The following is a 19,749-nucleotide window of genomic DNA, read 5'->3' on the forward strand; positions in this document are numbered from 1 at the left end:
TTAGGTGTACCTACAATGTGCTACCAATAAAGTAGCAAAATGACAAAAGTTAAAATTATTAATGTCTTTTATTTCTCTAACGTTTAATTGACTAATGACTCAAAACGTCAAATAAAAGTAGTTAAACCTCATCAAGAAACAGTATTTTCTTTATTATACAACACAAGTGTAACGCCATACATTAAATTTTCTGTTTCTCTTTTCTTGTTTTTATATACAAAAAACTAAAATCTTACTATCCAAAAAACCTTGTCATATTCGACCGGCCGGCCGGTCAACATAATCAGAGTGAGACTTTGGTTACTAGCAAACGATATATTCTCCAAAAAGAAGTCATAATCAAACAGCTCGTACTATTGAAGTACCATACAAAAAAAAATACAGGGCATTTTTGATGGATACTCCGAAATCAAATCATCAAAGAAGAGGGAGTTTTTCTCCTTTCTTGATGTCTCAAACACTATGGTCATCAACTGAAAAAACATGCAGATCAGGGTTGATCAGATCAAATGATGAAAAAGGGGTAAATGTGAAAGTTGTATTGCGTTGCAGGTATGAACAAGTTGAAATTTTCCATTGCTAATTCTACGCGTTCATACGATAACTACACCTTAATTTCAAGAAAATTGGGAATCCTTACTGTCCTAAGTGTATTGGCAATAAGGTCACATGTTTGGAGCTCTACATGTTCTTAATATTTGTTTTACTTGAGTCGAGGGTCTATCAGAAACAGTTTTTCTACTTTCACAAGGTAGGGCCGTAGGGGTAAGGCTACGTATACACCACTCACCCTAGAGCCCACTTGTGGGATTACACTAGGTTTATTGTTGTTATTTTTAGTATATAACACCAAAATCAAGACGTGTAGGTGATCGACTCATCAACTTACTATTGAGACTTACAAGCTAGTGACATACTTGTCTTTTAGGCCTCCAAATGAGGATGAAATGAAGGTGAAAGGCCCTTTGGTGATCTCGTGCGACGAGCTAAAACAAGAAGTCACTGCAACATTGAACACAAATACTAAGCAGATAAACAAAGCATTTCTCTTTGATAAGGTTATCTTCTTACAATGTCTCTAAGTTTAATCTATTCTATATCTTTTTTTCATTATTACGAAATTTTGTGTAGTAACGTTGATTCGAACCCCTTTGATGCCACAATGTTTGTTAGGTTTGTGGTCCATCAACTCAGCAAAAGGACTTCTATGATCAGTCTGTGGCTCCTCTTGTTAATGAGGCGCTCGAAGGATATACTTGTACTATTTTTGCTTATGGCCAAACTGGAACAGGAAAAACTTACACAATGGAAGGGGAAGCAATTAAAGAGAAGGTTCTTTCTGATTCTTTCTTCCTCTCTCCCCCCCCCCCCCCAAAAGATAACAGAGGCGGGGAAATCTTAGTAGCTCAGTTGGTTGGCTACCTGAACTTTCAGCTTGTTGATGAGAGTTCGATTCCCCACCGATGACAGAGGCGGATTCAGGATATTTGAAGTTTATGGATTTTGAACTTGTCACCGAACTTGTAACTCAATTGAGTTACTAAGTTCGTTATTAAATATTTATACATATTTAATGAAGCTCCCTAATACAAAAGCTATTTGGTTCGTCAAAACTCTTAACTTATATTGTAGCTCCGCCCCTGATTTTGTTGGCTTTTATCGTTTTTACATCCTATTTCAATGTTGATGCTTGTAGAATGGGGAGTTTCACAAGAATGCTGGAGTAATACCTAGAGCAGTCCAAGAGATTTTTGACATTTTGGAGTCTCAAAAGGCTGAGTACACTATGAAAGTTGCATATATAGAAATTTATAATGAGGAGATAACAGATCTTCTTTCCCTGGACGAGGAATCAAAACCGATAGATGAGAAGCAGAGAAAACCATTAGCTCTTATGGAGGATGGAAAAGGCGCAGTTTTCATTAGAGGTTTAGAAGAGGTGACAGTATCAACTGCAGATGAAATATACAAAATTTTGGAGAAAGGGTCTGCTAATAAGCATACAGCTGAAACGCTTCTTAATAAACAAAGCAATAGGTCTCATTCGATATTTTCCATCACCTTACATGTTAAGGAATGTACTCACGAGGGACTAGAGCTGTTAAAGTGTGGAAAACTGAATCTTGTTGACCTAGCTGGATCCGAGAACATTTTACGTTCTGGTGCAAAAGAGGTACACTAATGAAACTTCTCAGAATAATCGGAAGTAGTTATTATATCATTTCACAAATGCACTATCACGTCACCTGAAAGATAAATGCAGGTAGCTCATAATAAGTAGAACTACTTACCTGGAAAATAATGCTGACAACTTGCCATAACATGTTAGATTACACTGATAGTATAAAGATTATTTAAATTGTCACTGTATATAAGTTAAATCGCTCAGTTTATTATAGTGAGATTCGAGGTTCATAAGCACATTTACTTCTCTAAAATACAGGGAAGAGCAAGAGAGGCTGGTGAGATAAATAAGAGCTTGCTTACCTTGGGCAGGGTCATCAATGCTTTGGTTGATCACTCTGGACATGTTCCATACAGGTATTGAACGTATTTAGTCATTACATATACATTGCAACAGATGTTATAATACAGAAGCAGCAATTGTAAAATAAGTCTCGGCATATCAGGGATAGCAAGTTGACAAGGTTTCTGAGGGATTCGTTAGGAGGAAAAACAAAGACATGCATAATTGCCACAGTTTCACCGTCCATCCAGTGCTTGGAAGAGACTCTCAGTACTCTCGAATATGCTAATCGTGCCAAGCAAATTAAAAACAGGCCAGAGGTAGTCAAATTTATTCTTTGGAGCCTTGTTACGATTTTAGATGAGTATATATTTCATTCTCAAGTCTATTTCCAGGTTAACCAGAAGCTGACAAAATCTGCCCTAATCAAAGATTTGTATGTGGAGATGGACTGCCTAAAGCAAGGTTAAAATGAGATTTATAGTTAAACAATTATTTAATTTATGTGGTATTCTAACAGTAGGCATTGAAGGAATACGGTTTGTCTCCGTGTGACCTATAGATCAGGGGTTTGAGCCGTGGAAATCAACCACTGATGCTTGCATCGTGGTAGGATGCCTACATCACACCCCTTAGGGTGTTTCCCTTCCCCAGACCTTATGTGAATGCAGGGTGCTTCGTGCACTTTATAACAGTAGGCATTCTTCTTTGCTCTGCAGAATTACATGCAACGAGGGAGAAAAATGGAATTTACATACCACAAGATCGTTACCTGAGTGAAGAAGCAGCTCATAAGGTACTATTACCATCAATATATCTGGAGAGCTACTCTTGATCTGTAAAATAGTAACAAACTTTATAACTCAAATGCTTCTTCTTTTTTCCGTTTTTTAGGCGATAGTTGAGAAACTGAAGTTCACAGAACTTGATTTAGAGTCCAAAAACAAGGTAAGTATCATCTGGTCTATCTTGTAGGCAGCCAGCTTATGCAAGTTCTCGTTTATTCCAAGATAATAGAGAAGTTACACATTCTGAGCAGAAACTGATAGAGCTTCAGGATCTTTATGATAATCAGCGACAACTGACAGCAGATTTAACTGAACAACTTCAGAGAACTCAGGTAGGATGATACTTGAACAAGTTACTATATGTGTCTCTCTTTTACCATGATAGCAAGGACCTACAAGATAACTAAACTTTTCAGCCTCTATTTTATGGCAGAGAGAACTAAAGAAAGCTGAACAAGCTTTCAATGATCTAGAAGTTCAAAATAGGCGAGCGAAAGAAGTGATTCAAGAGAAGGATTCTCTAGTATCCAATCTCATTAAATCTGGTAAGAAGTATGTCCAAAACAATGTAATTGAAATACAAAGATGATCCAAAGCTTTCCTGAATCCTACACCATGTAGGAATAAATACGTATCCGTTAACGGCTCATAGGAGAGAAGTTTATTCTTGAAATTATTGAAATCTGCATATTTTACCTCTGGTTATTCAGAAAAGGAAATGACTGATAAAGCACGTGAGCTTCGAGCTGAAGTAGAGAATGCAGAATCAGAGATATCCAGCTTGTTTGCCAAAATTGGTTTGCACTACTATCTCTTCAGGACTTTAGTCTTTATCTGAATAAGATCAGTTTCTTCTTCTAACATATGTTTATTATAAAACAGAAAAAGGCAACAGTAGAGAGGAAAGAAACAGAATCCTTGTGCAAAGCTTCCGCAGAAAATTAACTCAGCAGCTTGAAATTTTAAAGAGAAAAACAGCAAGTTCTGTAAGCAAACAAGAGCAGCAATTGAATGTAATATTAGAAGATATGCAATCCTTCTTAGCTACTAAAAGAAGGGTACAGTGAAATTCTTTCGACATACGGTACTCTGATAATCTGTGACCTGAAAATGGAACTTATCTAATCTTGAATTCACGGACAGGCTACAGATGAATTGAAGGTTCAGTTCCAGAAGCTGAAAGACAATTATAACTCCGATATCCAGAATTTAGCTGTTCCAGCCCAAGATCTTCAAGAAAATTCTCAGCTAGCTTTAAGCAAAGTGAATTCAGAAATATCAAAGCATTCTTCTGCTTTTACAGATGTAAGCGTGGATACTTCTTTCAGTCAGCATTACTTTCTTTCCACCCTTCCTTCACTCAATTTTGCCAGCATACTTGTGCAGCTTGTTGGAAAGATTTCCGCTGATGTTAATGCTATACTCAACTGTCTGCAAGGTAATATTCGGGAACTTGAGGTGAAGATAAATGCTTTTGTGCGACAAGAGCAACAGGTACATAAGCATGCTATAAATTTTCTTCCAGATACTCTTAATTTTGTGTATCCAACTTCGTTTATTTTCTCCGTCATCAGTATCAAACAAGAAGATATCATGAAATTCAAGTTACCTCTGAAGTTCTCCTCAACTTTTTCAAGACCTTGAATACATGTATTTCAAAATTGAGACTAATGGATGAAAAATCACAATCAATTAATAATCAGCAACTCTGTGCTCTTGAGGAGAAGTTTGAGGTATTTATTCGTTGTTCCGGACCCTCCAACTATGAAGATATTGGTCTTGGTTTCTTTTCACCCTTAGAGTTATTTCTATAGGAGCTGGCTGCAAGTGAAGAACATCAACTCATAGAAAAAGTTGCAGAGCTTATATTAGCTTCCAATACTAAGAAGAAAAGGCTGGTATGTGCTTCTTCATTGCAACTTGTACATACCTTTTATGGTATTAGAGGCAGCCTTACCCGTATTTCAGCAAGAGGTTGTTTCCACAGCTCAAACCCGTGACCTCCAGGTCACATGGCAACAACTTTACCAGTTACGCCAAGGCTCGCCTTCAACTAAATAATTAGAATTTATACTAAAGAATCACAGCTGAGAATGCTTTTCCATGAAGGTTTATATTGTGAATGATATTCATACCAACATCATAGCTTTTTTATGGATTTTCTTATATGGATTTACTGCAGGACTATCTCTTTCAGGGAGAAATTTATCAAATATACTTCCATTTTTTTCGTTTCTTTAGGTTCAAACAGCAGTCAATGACCTTAGAGAGTGCTCTAATATCAAAACCAGAAATCTAAATGCTGAGTTCTCAGACATACAAGATTGTGCTAATTCTGCCTATGAAGAGTGGACAAACTACATTGAAAGCACAGAAGCCAACCATATCGAGGATTCAACTAGATTGGAATTTTGGAAGAGTAACCTAGCAGGAAACATCGACTGCTGGTTGAGTTGGTTTCACATGATATAATATCTATAAATATTGCACTGTATTTTGTATTGTATACTTTAATCAAGCTATTATATTTCTCATCTTAAATTTCAGCTTGACAAAATCAAAGGGGATCGAAGATGGATGGAGAAATGCCCAAGAATCCCTTCATTCCCAAGAAACAAGAACCATCAACTCAATCGATTCTATTGTTAAGTGAGTTATCATTTCAGATGAATCAACTACCATCTGAGGACTTCTTTTACATTTTTACCTCGATATGTTCAGGAGTGCTATGGAATCTAATGGAAAGATCGGCACTCAGTTTTCCTCCACCGTGACTTCCATACTAGAAGAAACATCTATTTCCAAGAGGAATCTTCTTTTTGTTATGGAAAGTATGTTGTCTGAATAAATAGTGTTTCTTCCTCTGATGTTACAAGTGAACAAACTCGAGGTTTATTGCCACAGACTAATAGAGTTAAAGTTGCTGTAGGTTTGCTGAAACTTGATCGTGATGAATATGAGAAGATCTGTTCACTTATTCATCCTTGTGTTGAGGATATGAAACAGATGAAAGACAGTCATTCATCCGAAGTATCAGAGATAGCGGAAAATGCAGGAAAAGTATTGACAGATGAGTATAAGGTTAAAGCTCAGAAAACTATGCAAGTATTTTTGAATTATAACTAAAAAGCATAATACTCAAATTCACACAATGCTATTACAATCTGTATTTTTGAACGGTTTAAATTTTCTCTCTTCATCATTCAGAAAACAGACCTCCACTTAGAAAATCTTAAACGCCAACTCTTTCTCCTGTATAAAAAGAATACCAACTTAATGGAAATTATCATTAATAGAATTTCTCAATAACTAGGTTGATGAACTGTCAAGCTCAACTCTGAGGAGGAAAAGAGTTAACGTGCCAAGTAGGGAATCTATTGAAAATCTCAGAACTCCTTTTCTCGAAGAGTCACTCAAGTCATTTCAAGGCAATGGAATAGCAAACAGAGCTAACAGAAATGTTAATGCAACCAAAGGTGGATGAGGAAATTCAGTTGGATTCCAAATGTTCCTATTTTGAAGTAGGATAACTGATTTAGAGATTGATCAATCGAGGTTTATATCTGTTACTGGTAACCGGATGTAGTATTTTAGTAAAAGAAGTAAGGCATGTCAACATGTGAGTTGGATCCTCAGAAAATAAAATCAATGTTTCTTTACATCTAAGTGTTCAAGTCATATTAAAATACGTATATTAGAAACAGCATACTAATATGTACAACAAAAATACAATATGTTAGTATTCAGTGCATTATACTTGAAATTTCCACTTTGATATTGGATAAACAAGGGTCTTGAAATCTAGAACTGATGTATTAATCTTTAATAGATTCCTACATAGGTTGCTGAACAATTACACTACAAAACAAATAATATAATGGGCAAAAACTCACAAAAGCATAGTTATGACTGATGCAAAGGCGTAAACCCGTATAGCCACCTTAGATCGGTTCAGTCTAAGGCCTATGTCGCAATCTCCTCTCAGAACACTTTAAGCAACTCCTTCTAACATAGCTGACTTCCTTAATGCCTTCTCATTGCAATGCAGCGCTCAAATTTAAGAGTTCTCTTATTATTAGCCCTCTGACTACTCTTTACGGACCATATAGTGTCATACTGGAAATCTGTTTTTCTTGTCGATGACCATTAATCCTGTGCAGTAATCACCTTCTTAGAGCAAATGGTCCAAAGCTTCACTTACAGTTTAGTGAACTTTACTAGTAATGAGGCGGTCATTTGGGCTTGAAAATATGGTTACCACCTGGGGCTGCATATGAGAAAGCCCTATCAGGCATCAAGTACCTCGGACCTGCTTTCTGAAAATACAAGCTTTACTTCCTCACTTCAAGGGAGCTAATGGTTCAGAGAGTTACAACTCGTGATTCTTGTAATCTGCCGCTTCAGTTGGTTACACTGCATCAATTCCTTTGGTGGTATAAGAAGCTGCAACTTTTATGGAAGTGTCTCGTGGTCTTTCATTAAACCAGTAAAGCAAAGAATAAAAAAATTTCACAAGAGTTCTGCATGAAAGCTGCCTCAGGCAGTGCTTCTTCCTCCACAAGGTGACCATTTACTGAGTAAGGAGTTGCCTACACATTACTAGATTTTGCTGTGCCTTTCATTCAGTTCAAGACCCTTCTCAGTGTTATTCTTGATGAGAACACTCTCAGAACTCTACTTACCATATCCTGAAGTGATCCTCTCAAGAATACTGAAGTCTCGAGGACTCAATCTCACACTCTGTGAACTTTCAGGTGCTGTAATAGTACCTCTCAATCACCAGGCTATTATTCTTCAGGCGTGCAATTTGAACATAACAAAGATGTATGACTGAAAAAAGTGATACTGGGAGTAAGAAGAGCGGACTGCTGTTTCGTGTGCGTCTACAAATCAAAACAGTAAATAGCTTCCTCATTCACTCCTTAAAAGCAGTAGAGCCATCCTGAAATTTGAGTTCCAAATTTTGATTGCAATTCTAACTTTTTTTCCCTGATGCTATCTTCATATCTTTTTCTATTTGGCAGCAATCTTCAGTTAATCGGAAATATGAAATACATCTCTGTATGAAACGACAACTTGTTCATGGAAAACAGCAAACTGCTTTGACCATTTGTACAAGAATATCTGCTGCTTCAGTGTCTCTCTAGTCAAGCATGTCTCTGCATAGCTATTTGGCAAATTTTTGTTTTCACTTTCCAGACCTCGTAATTTCTAGAAAACCAACTCAAGGACCTGCATAAGTAAAATCTGATTATGTAAAGGTGCAACTCCACAATGTGGACACTGCAAGAAGCGTATATCCAATAGTCATCCTGTCCAAATGTTTTACCCCTAAAACTTAACTCTGGAGGGGCAAATAATCATCATCCAGCATCTGCAGCCATAGTTCATCTAGCATGGAATATATGCTGTCCCTTTCTGCATGCATACAGTCCTCAGCCAAGAAGACATGGATCTGGTCCTTGACTTCGATCCAACTTTGACCTGGAACCTTTTTGACGCCTTTTTGTCTCATCTGACCCCTCAGTGATGCAACATCTTTCCAACTGCCTGTAGAAGCAAAAATGTTACAGAGTAACACATGTGCAGCAGAATTCGAGGGATCAATCTCCAAAATTTTCTCTGCGGCTCGTTTGCCAACATCAAGATTGTTACGTGTCTTACAAGCAGCTAACAAAGTCTTCCACACCACAATATCAGGATCTATTTCCATTTGATTGATAAAAGCTTCTGCTTCTTCTATGCAGCCAGCTCGGGCAAGCATGTCAACCACACAGCAACAATGCTCTCTAGTTGGTATAATACCAAACTCCGTTTCCATGGCTCTGAACAACTGCCACCCTTCTTTTACTCGTCCAACATGACTACAAGCAGTCAAAACCCCGACAAAGGTAACTTGGTTTGGCTTGACAGCTAAATCTCTCATCTTCTGGAAGAGGTCTAGAGCCTCTTCTCCGTATCCAAACTGAGCATACCCCACTATTAAACTACTCCATGAAACCGCATCAGGGTTGTTCATACTATCAAAGAGCTTCTTAGCGCTTGTCATATGTCCACATTTCACATACATGTCAATTAAAGCATTCATGACATAAATATCTTCACTTAGCCCATTTTTCATGGCATAGCAACAAACCTGGTCTCCGATTTCCAAAGAGGCTACTTTTCCAGATGCCCCAAGCATATTAACTAATGTAATATGATCAGGCTTATTAGAAGAAAGAAGCATCATCTTAAATAACGAGAAGACCTCTCCAGAATCTCGCTGTTGTAGAAAAGCTGTAAGAATGGCATTCCACGAGACTAAATCTGCTTTGTTTTTTATCTCATTGAAAATTTTATGTGCATCCGGAAGATCTGAACAGTTGGCATACATTGAAAGTAATGTATTAGAGATGGAAATCTCTAAATCAAAGCCACTCTTAATAACATAGCAGTGCACTTGCTTTCCTAGAAAAAGAGCACATGGACTTACAAAGGCACAAAGTAAAGAACGAACTGTGACATCATCTGGGATCAACCTCAAAGTTCTCATCTGAGAAAAGAGAGATACAGCTTCATCACGGTCACCTCCGTATGCAAACCCCGCAATCAGAGCATTCCAGGATGCAAGATCAGGATTTCCTATCTGGTAGAATGCAGTTCTTGCAGAATGCAACCATCCACATCTAGCATACATGTCAGTAACAGCGCAACCAGCAAAAGCGTCAAAACTAAGCCCAAATTTTATACTTAAACCATGTACTTGTCTTCCATATTCTGCTTGCGCAAGACTTCTACAGACATTAAAAATGCTTCCAAAAACGAATTCATTCAGTTTGTAAATGCCCTGACTAAGCATCTCCCTGAAGCAGGACAGAGCTTCTGATTCATAACCAAGCTGTGAAAATCCAGCAATCATTGAGCTCCACGATATCAAATCCTTTGAATTAATACGGGAGAACACTGTCAATGCCTCATCAATTTGATTAAACTTCGTGTACATCGCAATCAATGCATTCTGAGCAATAAGGTGGGAACCATGTTCCGATTTAATGACATGGCCATGCAACTGCTTCCCTAACTCTACCTGGTTCATATTTGAGCAAGTTTTGATTACACTTCCATATGTGAACTGGTCAGGTATAAGACCAAACTGTCGCATTTGAAAGTAAAGATCTAATGCTTCATTCTCCTGACCATTCTGTGAGTACCCAGCAATTATCGAAGTCCAAGAAACCAAATTTCGTTCAAGCATTTCATCAAACACCTTACGAGCCTCCTTCAACGACCCACACTTCCCATACATATTCAACAAATGATTTTGAAAAATCATGTCTGGCTGATAATTTGATGCTAAAATATGAGTATGAACTCTTCTTGCATACGGTAGGGATCTAAGAGATGAGCACGCAGAAACTAACTGAGCATACGTGCTTGGATACAAATTATAAGTTGTGTTCCTTTCTAACAACTCAAATGACTCTAAAGCTTGTTTAAACAATTTTTGCTTACACAACAAGATTATATGATCATTACTTGACTGTTCATTCCTGAAACAAGACGGTATCCTATGATTGACATAGCACCGGAATGATCCTAACCTTTTTATCATTGTGAAAAGATTCTCACAATCAATCAATCATTCAACTACGCGACAATCCAAAACTAATCGGAATCCTCTATATCCACTCCTACTTACTTGAATCTTCATTCCAGTATTATTATATCTGCAATAGCAAATACAAAATGAAATATATGAACCACACCAGTCAATTTGCATGTTTTAAAGTGAACAGCAATTCGAGCAAATGTAAACAGAAAAATCTGCTTAAAATTTGTAAATTTCACGCAATGTGTAACAATTTCTGAACTCATTATGTGACTCTTAAGCATATACGAATTCAGCTCAATTCATAGTTCGTATTTTCTAGTAAAATAGCATTTAACGGTGTGTGAGCAGGAAACTGATAGAAACATTACGAACATGGAATCTAGAGAGAGAAACGAAATAACTTACAATGAGATGTCGCCGGAAAAAGAGATCGACGGCGAACCAGATACGGCTACTCCGGCGTCGTTTGAAATTGGCGGGCCAAAATGTGTCTAGGTCCCAATGGGTTATGAGGCATTTGGGCTGGTGATTTGAATTTGAAAAACTGGCCCATTCTATATGTAAAGTAATATACGATATTATAATTTTTTGTATATCAATATAATAAAAAATACATTATAAAAATGTTAGTTAAACTTTTTTTAATTTGACTCTAAAAAAGAAACTATTACAATTAAAAATTGATGGAGGTAGTATATGTTTGTAGCTCGACCAGATATTGAATACTTAAATATGAAAAATATGCTAAGTATATCATAAATTCACGAGAAAAATGATAAATATTCCTCGAATTATCGTAAATAGTATAGATATATCCTCCGCCATACTTTTGGGATATTGGTGCATCGGTCGTCCATAAACTAGAGCATATATATTATTTATACTAACAGGCATATGCGTGTTATAATTTTATCCACCAACTCGACATTTATTAAATATCGAATCGACGCATAAGATTATGTCACGTGTCTCTATTTAGTCTTCCGTTAGAGGAAAGGTCATATATGCTCTAATATTTAAACGATAAGAAAATCAATGTCCCAAAAATTATAATGAGAAGTATTAGCATACCATACCATTTTTTAGAGTTCGAGGATATATTTGTATGTCTTGGTTTTCAAGTTTATTTCTTTCTTTTTTTTAATGACTCAAATCTTAAGAAAATTGTATCATAGACGAAATAATAAATAATGTATAATGAATAAAATGAAATAAGTCAAGTCGAGACACATAATAAACGAAATAATGACTAAACGAGATAGGGCAAGGGAAAAGAAAAGGTTAAAATCGATCTAGCATGATTTTTTAGTTGACATGTCAAAGTATAACTCTGTTCAAAATCGAATCGAAATCAATAATCCTAATATAAAAAAATTATGAATTTATCAAAAGGGTACTATTGGTTTAGCAAATTTTGACAACGATTTTAATTTTTTTATTATAAAATTGTCGGTTCTCAACGGCTTGACGCTGATAACCCGATACTAATTAATTAATCATATTTACACCATTTGGCATATAAAATTCTTGACATAGAATTTAGTTTCATATTTTTATTTTGACATCTCAAACTCTCGATTATTCTACAATGTGTTAGTGTTGTTTTTGAACAAAATGCAATCTATGAACTTATGTGCTTGATTTATTTAGTTTGTCATCATACTTCTAAATGATATTTTTGTGTCGCATCTTAACAGTTAATTCAATAACCGATAAATGAATAACCAATAAGTCGATAACGTAACGATTTAGCATGACTATAAACCAATAAATCGAACAAATTAACTTTAAAACCAAACCTATCGATACACAACTCTTATATCGAGTTCTCAGGATCAATTAGACAAGTTCAACATAATTCAATAATTTAAAAATAGTATTTCGTCGTATATAAATAGTTAATCAATATAGTATGATTTTTGAGTTGTTTATGACTTGCTATACGAGTTCGACAGAATTCAATAGTTTATAACACGAGACAAATGGAGTAATATATAAATAATTTATTCAAAACTCGACTTGCCACCCATGTCATGCAAGGCAAAGCCTTCATCCTCCACAGACTCAAAAGTTATACTAATATTGACTACACATTGTATGGTTATCTCTTACAATTATGCAAAGAACATTGCTTGATTCGTCAAGGCAAACAGCTCCATGCCCGTCTTGTTCTTTCTTCAACGATCCCAAACAACTTCCTTGCTTCAAAACTCATCAATTTCTACTCAAAAAATGAACATTTGAAAGAAGCACACCATGTGTTTGATGAAATACCTGACAGAAATACATTTTCTTGGAATGCCCTTCTAATTGGTTACTCTTCTAAGAATTACCATGTAGAAACTCTAAAGTTGTTTTCTTTGTTTTTATCTGAGAATTTTGAGACACCCCATGTGAAGCCTGATAATTTTACAGTGACTTGTGTGTTAAAAGCTGTTTCTGGGGTGTTGGGGGACTCTGTTTTGGCTAAGATGATTCATTGTTATGTTTTAAAAAATGGGTTTGATTCAGATGTGTTTGTATTGAATGGTTTGATTGATTCTTACTCGAAAACGGGTGATTTGGTATTGGCGAAAAATGTGTTCGATGAAGTTCCTGAAAGGGATGTAGTGTCGTGGAATTCGATGATATCGGGTTATTTTCAATGTGGGTTTTATGAGGAATGCAAAGGATTATATAGAGAAATGCTGCATTTAGAAAAGTTTAGACCTGGTGGGGTTACGGTGGTGAGTGTTCTACAAGCTTGTGCACAGTCGAATGATCTTATGTTAGGAATGGAAGTTCACCGGTATGTTACAGAGAACGGGATTGAAGTTGACATTGCAGTTTATAACTCGATTATTGCACTGTATTCAAAATGTGGTAGCTTGGATTACGCAAGAAAGCTTTTTGAAGAGATGGCTGAGCCGGATGAGATAACTTATGGTGCAATGATTTCAGGCTACATGATATATGGATTTGTTGATCAAGCTGTTAATCTATTTCAAGAAATTGATAAACCGTGTCTGAGTACTTGGAATGCTGTGATAACAGGTCTAGTACAGAATAATTTGTACGAGCAAGCTTTAGAGTTCGTTCGAAAGATGCAGTTATCAGGTGATCAGCCTAATGCCGTGACTCTCTCGAGTATTCTTCCGGGAATTTCCGATTTATCATTTGCAAAAGGAGGAAAAGAAGTGCATGCCTATGCCATTAAGAGTGATTGTAATCAAAATATCTATGTCGCTACTGGAGTTATTGATACCTATGCAAAACTGGGGTTTATACAATCAGCACGGCAAGTTTTTGATCACACTAACGATCGGAGTGTCATTATTTGGACGGCAATTATCTCAGCGTATGCTAACCATGGAGAAGCCAAGGCTGCACTTAGTCTATTTAATGTGATGCTGAGTCATTGCATAAGGCCAGATTCTGTTACATTTACTGCTGTATTGGCAGCCTGTGCCCATTCAGGACTGATTGATGAAGCTTGGAGAATTTTTGAGTTGTTGGAGAAGTATGGAATTCAGCCTTCGGGTGAACATTATGCTTGCATGGTGGGGGTTCTAAGTCGAGCAGGAAAGCTATATGAAGCAGTTGATTTCATCAGAAAGATGCCAATCGAACCAAGTGCAAGGGTTTGGGGTGCACTACTTAATGGAGCTTCAGTATTTGGTGACGTTGAAATTGGTAGATTTGCATGTAGTCGTTTGTTTGAAATAGAGCCTGAAAATACTGGAAACTATACCATCATGGCAAATTTATATTCAAAAGCTGGTAGATGGGAAGAAGCTCAGGAGCTTAGGAAGAACATGAAAATTCTTGGATTGAAGAAGATTACCGGTAGTAGTTGGATGGAAACATGTCAAGGCTTAAAAAGCTTTGTAGCAACAGATGAATCAAATGAGAAGTTTGGAGAGGTTTATGGGGTACTGGAAAGATTGCTTGGTTCGATGAGGGATGATGGTTATGTGATACTGGATGAATTTAAGGAGGAAACCATGTGACAAATCTGCTGCAATGAGCAAGAGGTTGCCGGCTAAGTAGTTTTCTAGGCCATGCAAGCAAGACTACAGGGTTGCCATCAACTCTGTTGTGTCATTATTCAGAAGAATGCCTTGTCTTATCGTGATGAAGTAGACAGTCATTTAGCAAGCATAATACTCTTCCTGTAGTGATAGCCTGAAGTCATTCTGTGCCTCTGTGGTAACTCAAGACGCAACATTTCAAGCGGTAAAAGTGCTCAAGAAATAATTCAAATGTGGTTTAAATGTGTAACTGGTAAACAAAGAGACACGTTCAAAAGGACAAACCGAAACCAGAGAGTATTTTGGTGAAAACACTTTATGATCCCCTGGGAAAAGTATTTGTTTTTCAGTTGATGAAATACTTTGGAGAGAGGATCACCAGCTTCTGGAAGGCCTTTTGGAGGCCTAGCAGTAGATATTCTGGTATGCTGGCAGCAATAATGTACTATACAGTATACATATTGAGTAGTAACTACCTTTTCTTGTGGGCTTTGATACTTTCAGCTCGTACATGTGTGTCCTCTGATTTCTTTTTTAACAGAAGTATCCCATACAAAAACCAGTGTACACTAGCATGGACTTCAATTTCGGATGATTTTTCTATGTTTCGCTAGAAATATGTGATCTTACAACTGTTAGGCTAATAGGGGAGCTTCATCAACTGCCTTTCTGTGAGACTATTCCTTTAGTATGATCACAAGTAATGTTAGTTAATCGAAAATTTGTTATAATGCTAGTTGAATGTTCTTCCATTTTCTCCGTTGGGAAGTAGGGGAGAGGTAGTTACCACCTATTTTTCTTCCCTCGTATGGCATTTTTACATGTTCAAGATACAATCGCAGTGCTTATTTATTTGATTCGACTTATCTTATATTGTTTAAATTATCAAGTTGCTTGACCTTTGTTTATACTACTCGAATATCTGAAAGTTGATTATCCTTCAGAATCTCACATTTGGAAATTCTTCATTGCAGTTGCTGCATCGACACGCCCATCTCAACAATTACAATCATTCATCCAAGTGACTGATGCATCAGATAGTTCGTGATCCTAAAGCGCTGTCTACATGCAACCTAACAAGTATAAAGATCTCAGCTTTTAATGCAGGGAATGTTGCACAAGTAGTATTTACCATTCTTTTTCATAAAAAGATGCACAAAGCCCAAAAGCAGCTGTGAGAGATGAAAAGGGTAAGTGACAAGAGCCCTTGATAAGTGCAAGCTACAGTGGGGAATAACTTGCACCTAACTAAATTATTACAACTTTGTTTGTAGGGCCAAAAGGTGTACATATTTTTCCATGAATGGGCCAAATTGATATTTTTGCTCTTATGCTTGTTGTTTTTCACCATGTTGTTAAACAAGAGATAATGAAAAGAAAGGAATTATTGTAGTTGTATAAAATGGACACATGCTTCTGGACAAAGGCCAATATTCCCAGTCATTCCCTTCCATTCTACTCTACCTAACTCATATCCCTAGGCTTTTCCAAAACCACATCTTTACTTAATAATGCATCTTTCATTATTACTTTCTTGATAACCTGTCTGATACAGCTTATGTGTACCTCAACTAATCCATGGTGTACCAGCTACCTCCCACTAGTACAAGTACGACTGTACCAGATAACTATGTCCATCAAGACTTGGTCAGATGAGATTTTACCTCCCCCACCCCAAAAAAAGAACTAGAAAACTAGTACTGATACTTGGGATCTTCAATTGATTGTGTGAAAGCCCACATGGCTGTGTTTACTCTATTTTAGTCTAAAAGTGATTGCACCACTATAGGTTACAATCCATGTTCCTCTTTTTCTTTTGCCTTTACTTTTTCCTTTTCTATAGAACTCTTTGCTTTAGCTAAAAGTTTTAGAAGAACAACTTTTGTTAATTGACTAACCATCATTGCTAGATTTGTTTAACAATTTATTTAATCTCCTTTTTTGGGTGTTGTTTGCCACAATATCAATAAGTTTACTCCTTGTCCTAAAAGGAAATTTCTTTTTCATATTTATAAACAATTATATTCTCATTTTATCGTTTATGACCACATAAATATCTAAGCTTTGTTTTGAAATATAATTTTGAGAAGTCTCCGTTTTAGTTTGATCATAGATTTTGAAGTTAAAACTTGGACATGAAAGTTTGAGTTTTTTGAACTTCAGAAGTCTTCGCTCTAGTTTGATCATATATTTTGAAGTTTAAACTTGGTACAACGAATACTTGAGTTTTTACAACAATTTCATAAGTCTTCGCTCTAGTTTGACCATAGATTAACATGAATATTTGACGTTGTATATAAACTTCTATTTTCCTTTTTTTTTTTTGGGGGGGGGGGGGGGGGGNTGTGATGAAGATAGATTTTCAAAATCTGATGAAATTTCATGGTCAAACGCTCATTTCTTTCTTAATCTTCACACATAATCAAATTGTACCACGTAATTCAGATAGAAAAAATCATATATATATTTTCACATAGATCTATAATAACAATCCTATGTGATTTGTCCAAGCAATTTGAGTCCCTATAAAATCCCACACATCCCAAAAACTCCCAAAACTCTCTCACCAAACAACGCACATGATCTCCCATAATGGAAAAATTAGATCAAATTCCCTTAGAAACCATACTCATGTCTACACTTTCCACCTTCACTTCTCATCAACTTTCAGATCTAACACTTTACTTCTCCTCCCTCCACCACCGCCATCACCGCCGTATTTTCTCTCTCCTCTCCTCTCCTATGCTATTTTCTCTCACCTTACACCACCTTCACTCTCTCTCTCTACACAACAAGTCCCTCCTCATAGCCAAACACCTTTTGTCTAAGCTAGCAATTTTCACTCATTTCATGCATAATGATACAATCTTGCCACCACCATCAACCACCTCTATGAAACACCGCGATTTAGACGCGGTTCTCCTCCTCCTCCTTCTATGTGAACTACGTCAACATGATCCCGAAGCACTCGATCTACCTCCATCAAGGTACGTGTTAGATAGTTTGTTATATATATATGTTTTATCGTTTAAAACAATAAAAATTGTTATTGGTTATAAAAACCTATAGATCTTTTGTCATTCTATAATATCTCTTTAACGATAGTGATTTTTTATCTACTTCTATTGATTCTATTTATTTTTATCCTAACAGGTGGCGCGTTGTTATTTGTCAATACATAGCTAAAGATGCACTAAAATTCTCTAGCATTAGTTGTTCCAACAGAGAAATCATCATGAAGTTTATTGATTTGCTAGCAAAGTGCAAGAACTTTGTCAATGCTATGATTCATGCAGGTATATTATGTATAGTGGCATATACATATTTCTTTAATTAAAAAATGGATTCAATTGAATTCGTCAGGTATTTTTACATTATCGGATCATTTTAATCTGTTACATTGTAATCGAGAGGTGATAATTGACCTGTCTTATTTTTAACATTACAAATAAGAAAGCTTGCTTGTAGGTATATTTTTCGGGTGGATAGATAATATGATACTTGATAGTTTAAAATAATAATCTTGATTGAATTGTGTGTAGAACCAGAACGAGCTATTTCTATTCTCGAAAATGAGATATATTAAGTATAGCTTTTTGGTCCTATTCGTCCAATGATTAAGTTGTCATTGGTTTTATTTTATGTCGAAGACACGAGTCTGATTCTCGTAAGACATAATTAGTACTCATTTTTTTGGGGTTCATGTAAATTATGGTCAATACTAGATATATATAACCAATGATTCAAATTCATAGGTTAATTGTACTTTGGCAACTTTACGTAAAGTAGAGTTTGATTTCTTCGGTTGATAGTGAAAAAGTTGACAAGTAAGTCACCTTATTGTTATTCCGCAAAACTCTACATGAGATTTTTCACTTCATACGACTTCTCATCCAATTCTTTCAAATTCATTGCATCCTTTTTCATGTTCGAGAATCATTTTTCTTCCACTTTGCTCTGAAGAGTAACTAGGACCAATTTAATCACTTTACATTAGTATTTACTATCTACTGATGAATGATTGCTCGTTATCTAGTGAAAAAGATGGTCCAAAGTCTAGATTTAATTTAATGGTATTAATTAATAATAATATTATAAATCAAACCTGATAGTTTCAAAAAACTTTAGATATACATATTAAATCTTGAATTCACTTCTAATGCAGGTGATGGTATTGGAGGAAAAGATCGGAAGGAGGTGGCAACATCGATAGCGGTAGTAGTAGCACTACCATCAATAGAAGCGAGCAACGACAACGACGGGAGGAAGGAATGTGTTATATGTAAGGAAGAGATGAAAGAAGGAAGAGATGTTTGTAAATTGCCATGTCATCATACATTTCATTGGATATGTATATTGCCTTGGTTGAAAAAAAGGAACACGTGTCCATGTTGCCGATATCAGCTACCGTCCGATGATGTTTACGCTGAGATCCAACGGTTGTGGGAAGTTGTGGCCAAGATGAGTGATAGTGCAAATTTTGTAGGAATTAGTAATTGTAATTAGTTTTTAATTAAGTAAAATTAATCTTATAGAATTAGCATAATATAGTTACTTTATGTTTTTTATTTTTCCAAGTTATAATATAAATCATATGTCATATATCAATACTATATATATTATCAATTATACCTCAAGTTCCAAAATTAGTTGAAAATTAACTAATATTGATGAATTTTTTTTGGTTAGTGTATAAGTTGTAATAAACTTATCATTGAATTACTCATAATTTGTTTCTTTAAAACATCATTGGCTGATGTGGAATCAGATATGAGGGGTATTGATAGAGGATACATATGTCCTTCCGAACTCATTAGTCCAATAGATAGGAAAACTGTTCGACGATAATTGTGTTTTACTTCAATTCATTTCAACAAATTAGAAAACAAA

At 36.0% G+C, this 19,749-nt stretch overlaps 4 protein-coding genes across 6 annotated transcripts; 3 read left to right on the plus strand and 1 right to left on the minus strand.

Annotated features, from left to right (window-relative positions):
• Positions 1–168: 168 nt before the first annotated feature.
• LOC107031190 (kinesin-like protein KIN-5D) lies at positions 169–6,914 on the plus strand. 3 transcript variants are annotated; one of them, XM_015232473.2, is made up of 22 exons: positions 170–552; positions 929–1,058; positions 1,174–1,332; positions 1,697–2,173; positions 2,444–2,541; positions 2,631–2,787; positions 2,863–2,932; positions 3,187–3,263; positions 3,362–3,415; positions 3,507–3,587; positions 3,689–3,800; positions 3,966–4,052; positions 4,138–4,313; positions 4,399–4,560; positions 4,642–4,749; positions 4,830–4,988; positions 5,070–5,153; positions 5,497–5,702; positions 5,803–5,904; positions 5,977–6,086; positions 6,176–6,336; positions 6,569–6,914. In XM_015232473.2, the coding sequence occupies exons 1-22, from the start codon at positions 395–397 to the stop codon at positions 6,737–6,739; spliced, it is 3,099 nt and encodes a 1,032-aa protein (XP_015087959.1). In that variant the 5' UTR covers positions 170–394; the 3' UTR covers positions 6,740–6,914. The 3 variants fall into 3 exon arrangements, with proteins under 3 accessions (XP_027775262.1, XP_015087959.1, XP_015087960.1); XM_015232474.2 differs by having other exon boundaries at positions 171–552; positions 6,185–6,336; XM_027919461.1 differs by lacking the exons at positions 5,977–6,086; positions 6,176–6,336; positions 6,569–6,914 and having other exon boundaries at positions 169–552; positions 5,497–5,707; positions 5,803–5,905.
• Positions 6,915–8,021: 1,107 nt separating this feature from the next.
• Positions 8,022–11,367, minus strand: LOC107031191 (pentatricopeptide repeat-containing protein At3g53360, mitochondrial). Its single transcript, XM_015232475.2, has 2 exons — positions 11,255–11,367; positions 8,022–10,964 (listed from the first exon to the last, which is right to left on the minus strand). Exon 2 carries the CDS (start codon positions 10,847–10,849, stop codon positions 8,594–8,596), a length of 2,256 nt encoding a protein of 751 aa, XP_015087961.1. The 5' UTR covers positions 10,850–10,964; positions 11,255–11,367; the 3' UTR covers positions 8,022–8,593.
• Positions 11,368–12,782: 1,415 nt separating this feature from the next.
• LOC107031192 (pentatricopeptide repeat-containing protein At2g37310) lies at positions 12,783–16,204 on the plus strand. Its single transcript, XM_015232476.2, has 2 exons — positions 12,783–15,282; positions 15,834–16,204. Exon 1 carries the CDS (start codon positions 12,883–12,885, stop codon positions 14,836–14,838), a length of 1,956 nt encoding a protein of 651 aa, XP_015087962.1. The 5' UTR covers positions 12,783–12,882; the 3' UTR covers positions 14,839–15,282; positions 15,834–16,204.
• Positions 16,205–17,340: 1,136 nt separating this feature from the next.
• LOC107029814 (E3 ubiquitin-protein ligase SGR9, amyloplastic) lies at positions 17,341–19,467 on the plus strand. The gene is made up of 3 exons (XM_015231261.2): positions 17,341–17,846; positions 18,013–18,155; positions 19,025–19,467. The coding sequence occupies exons 1-3, from the start codon at positions 17,452–17,454 to the stop codon at positions 19,363–19,365; spliced, it is 879 nt and encodes a 292-aa protein (XP_015086747.1). The 5' UTR covers positions 17,341–17,451; the 3' UTR covers positions 19,366–19,467.
• Positions 19,468–19,749: the final 282 nt, after the last annotated feature.

The sequence above is a fragment of the Solanum pennellii genome, chromosome 9, assembly GCF_001406875.1.
Source record: "Solanum pennellii chromosome 9, SPENNV200".
NCBI lineage: Eukaryota > Viridiplantae > Streptophyta > Magnoliopsida > Solanales > Solanaceae > Solanum > Solanum pennellii.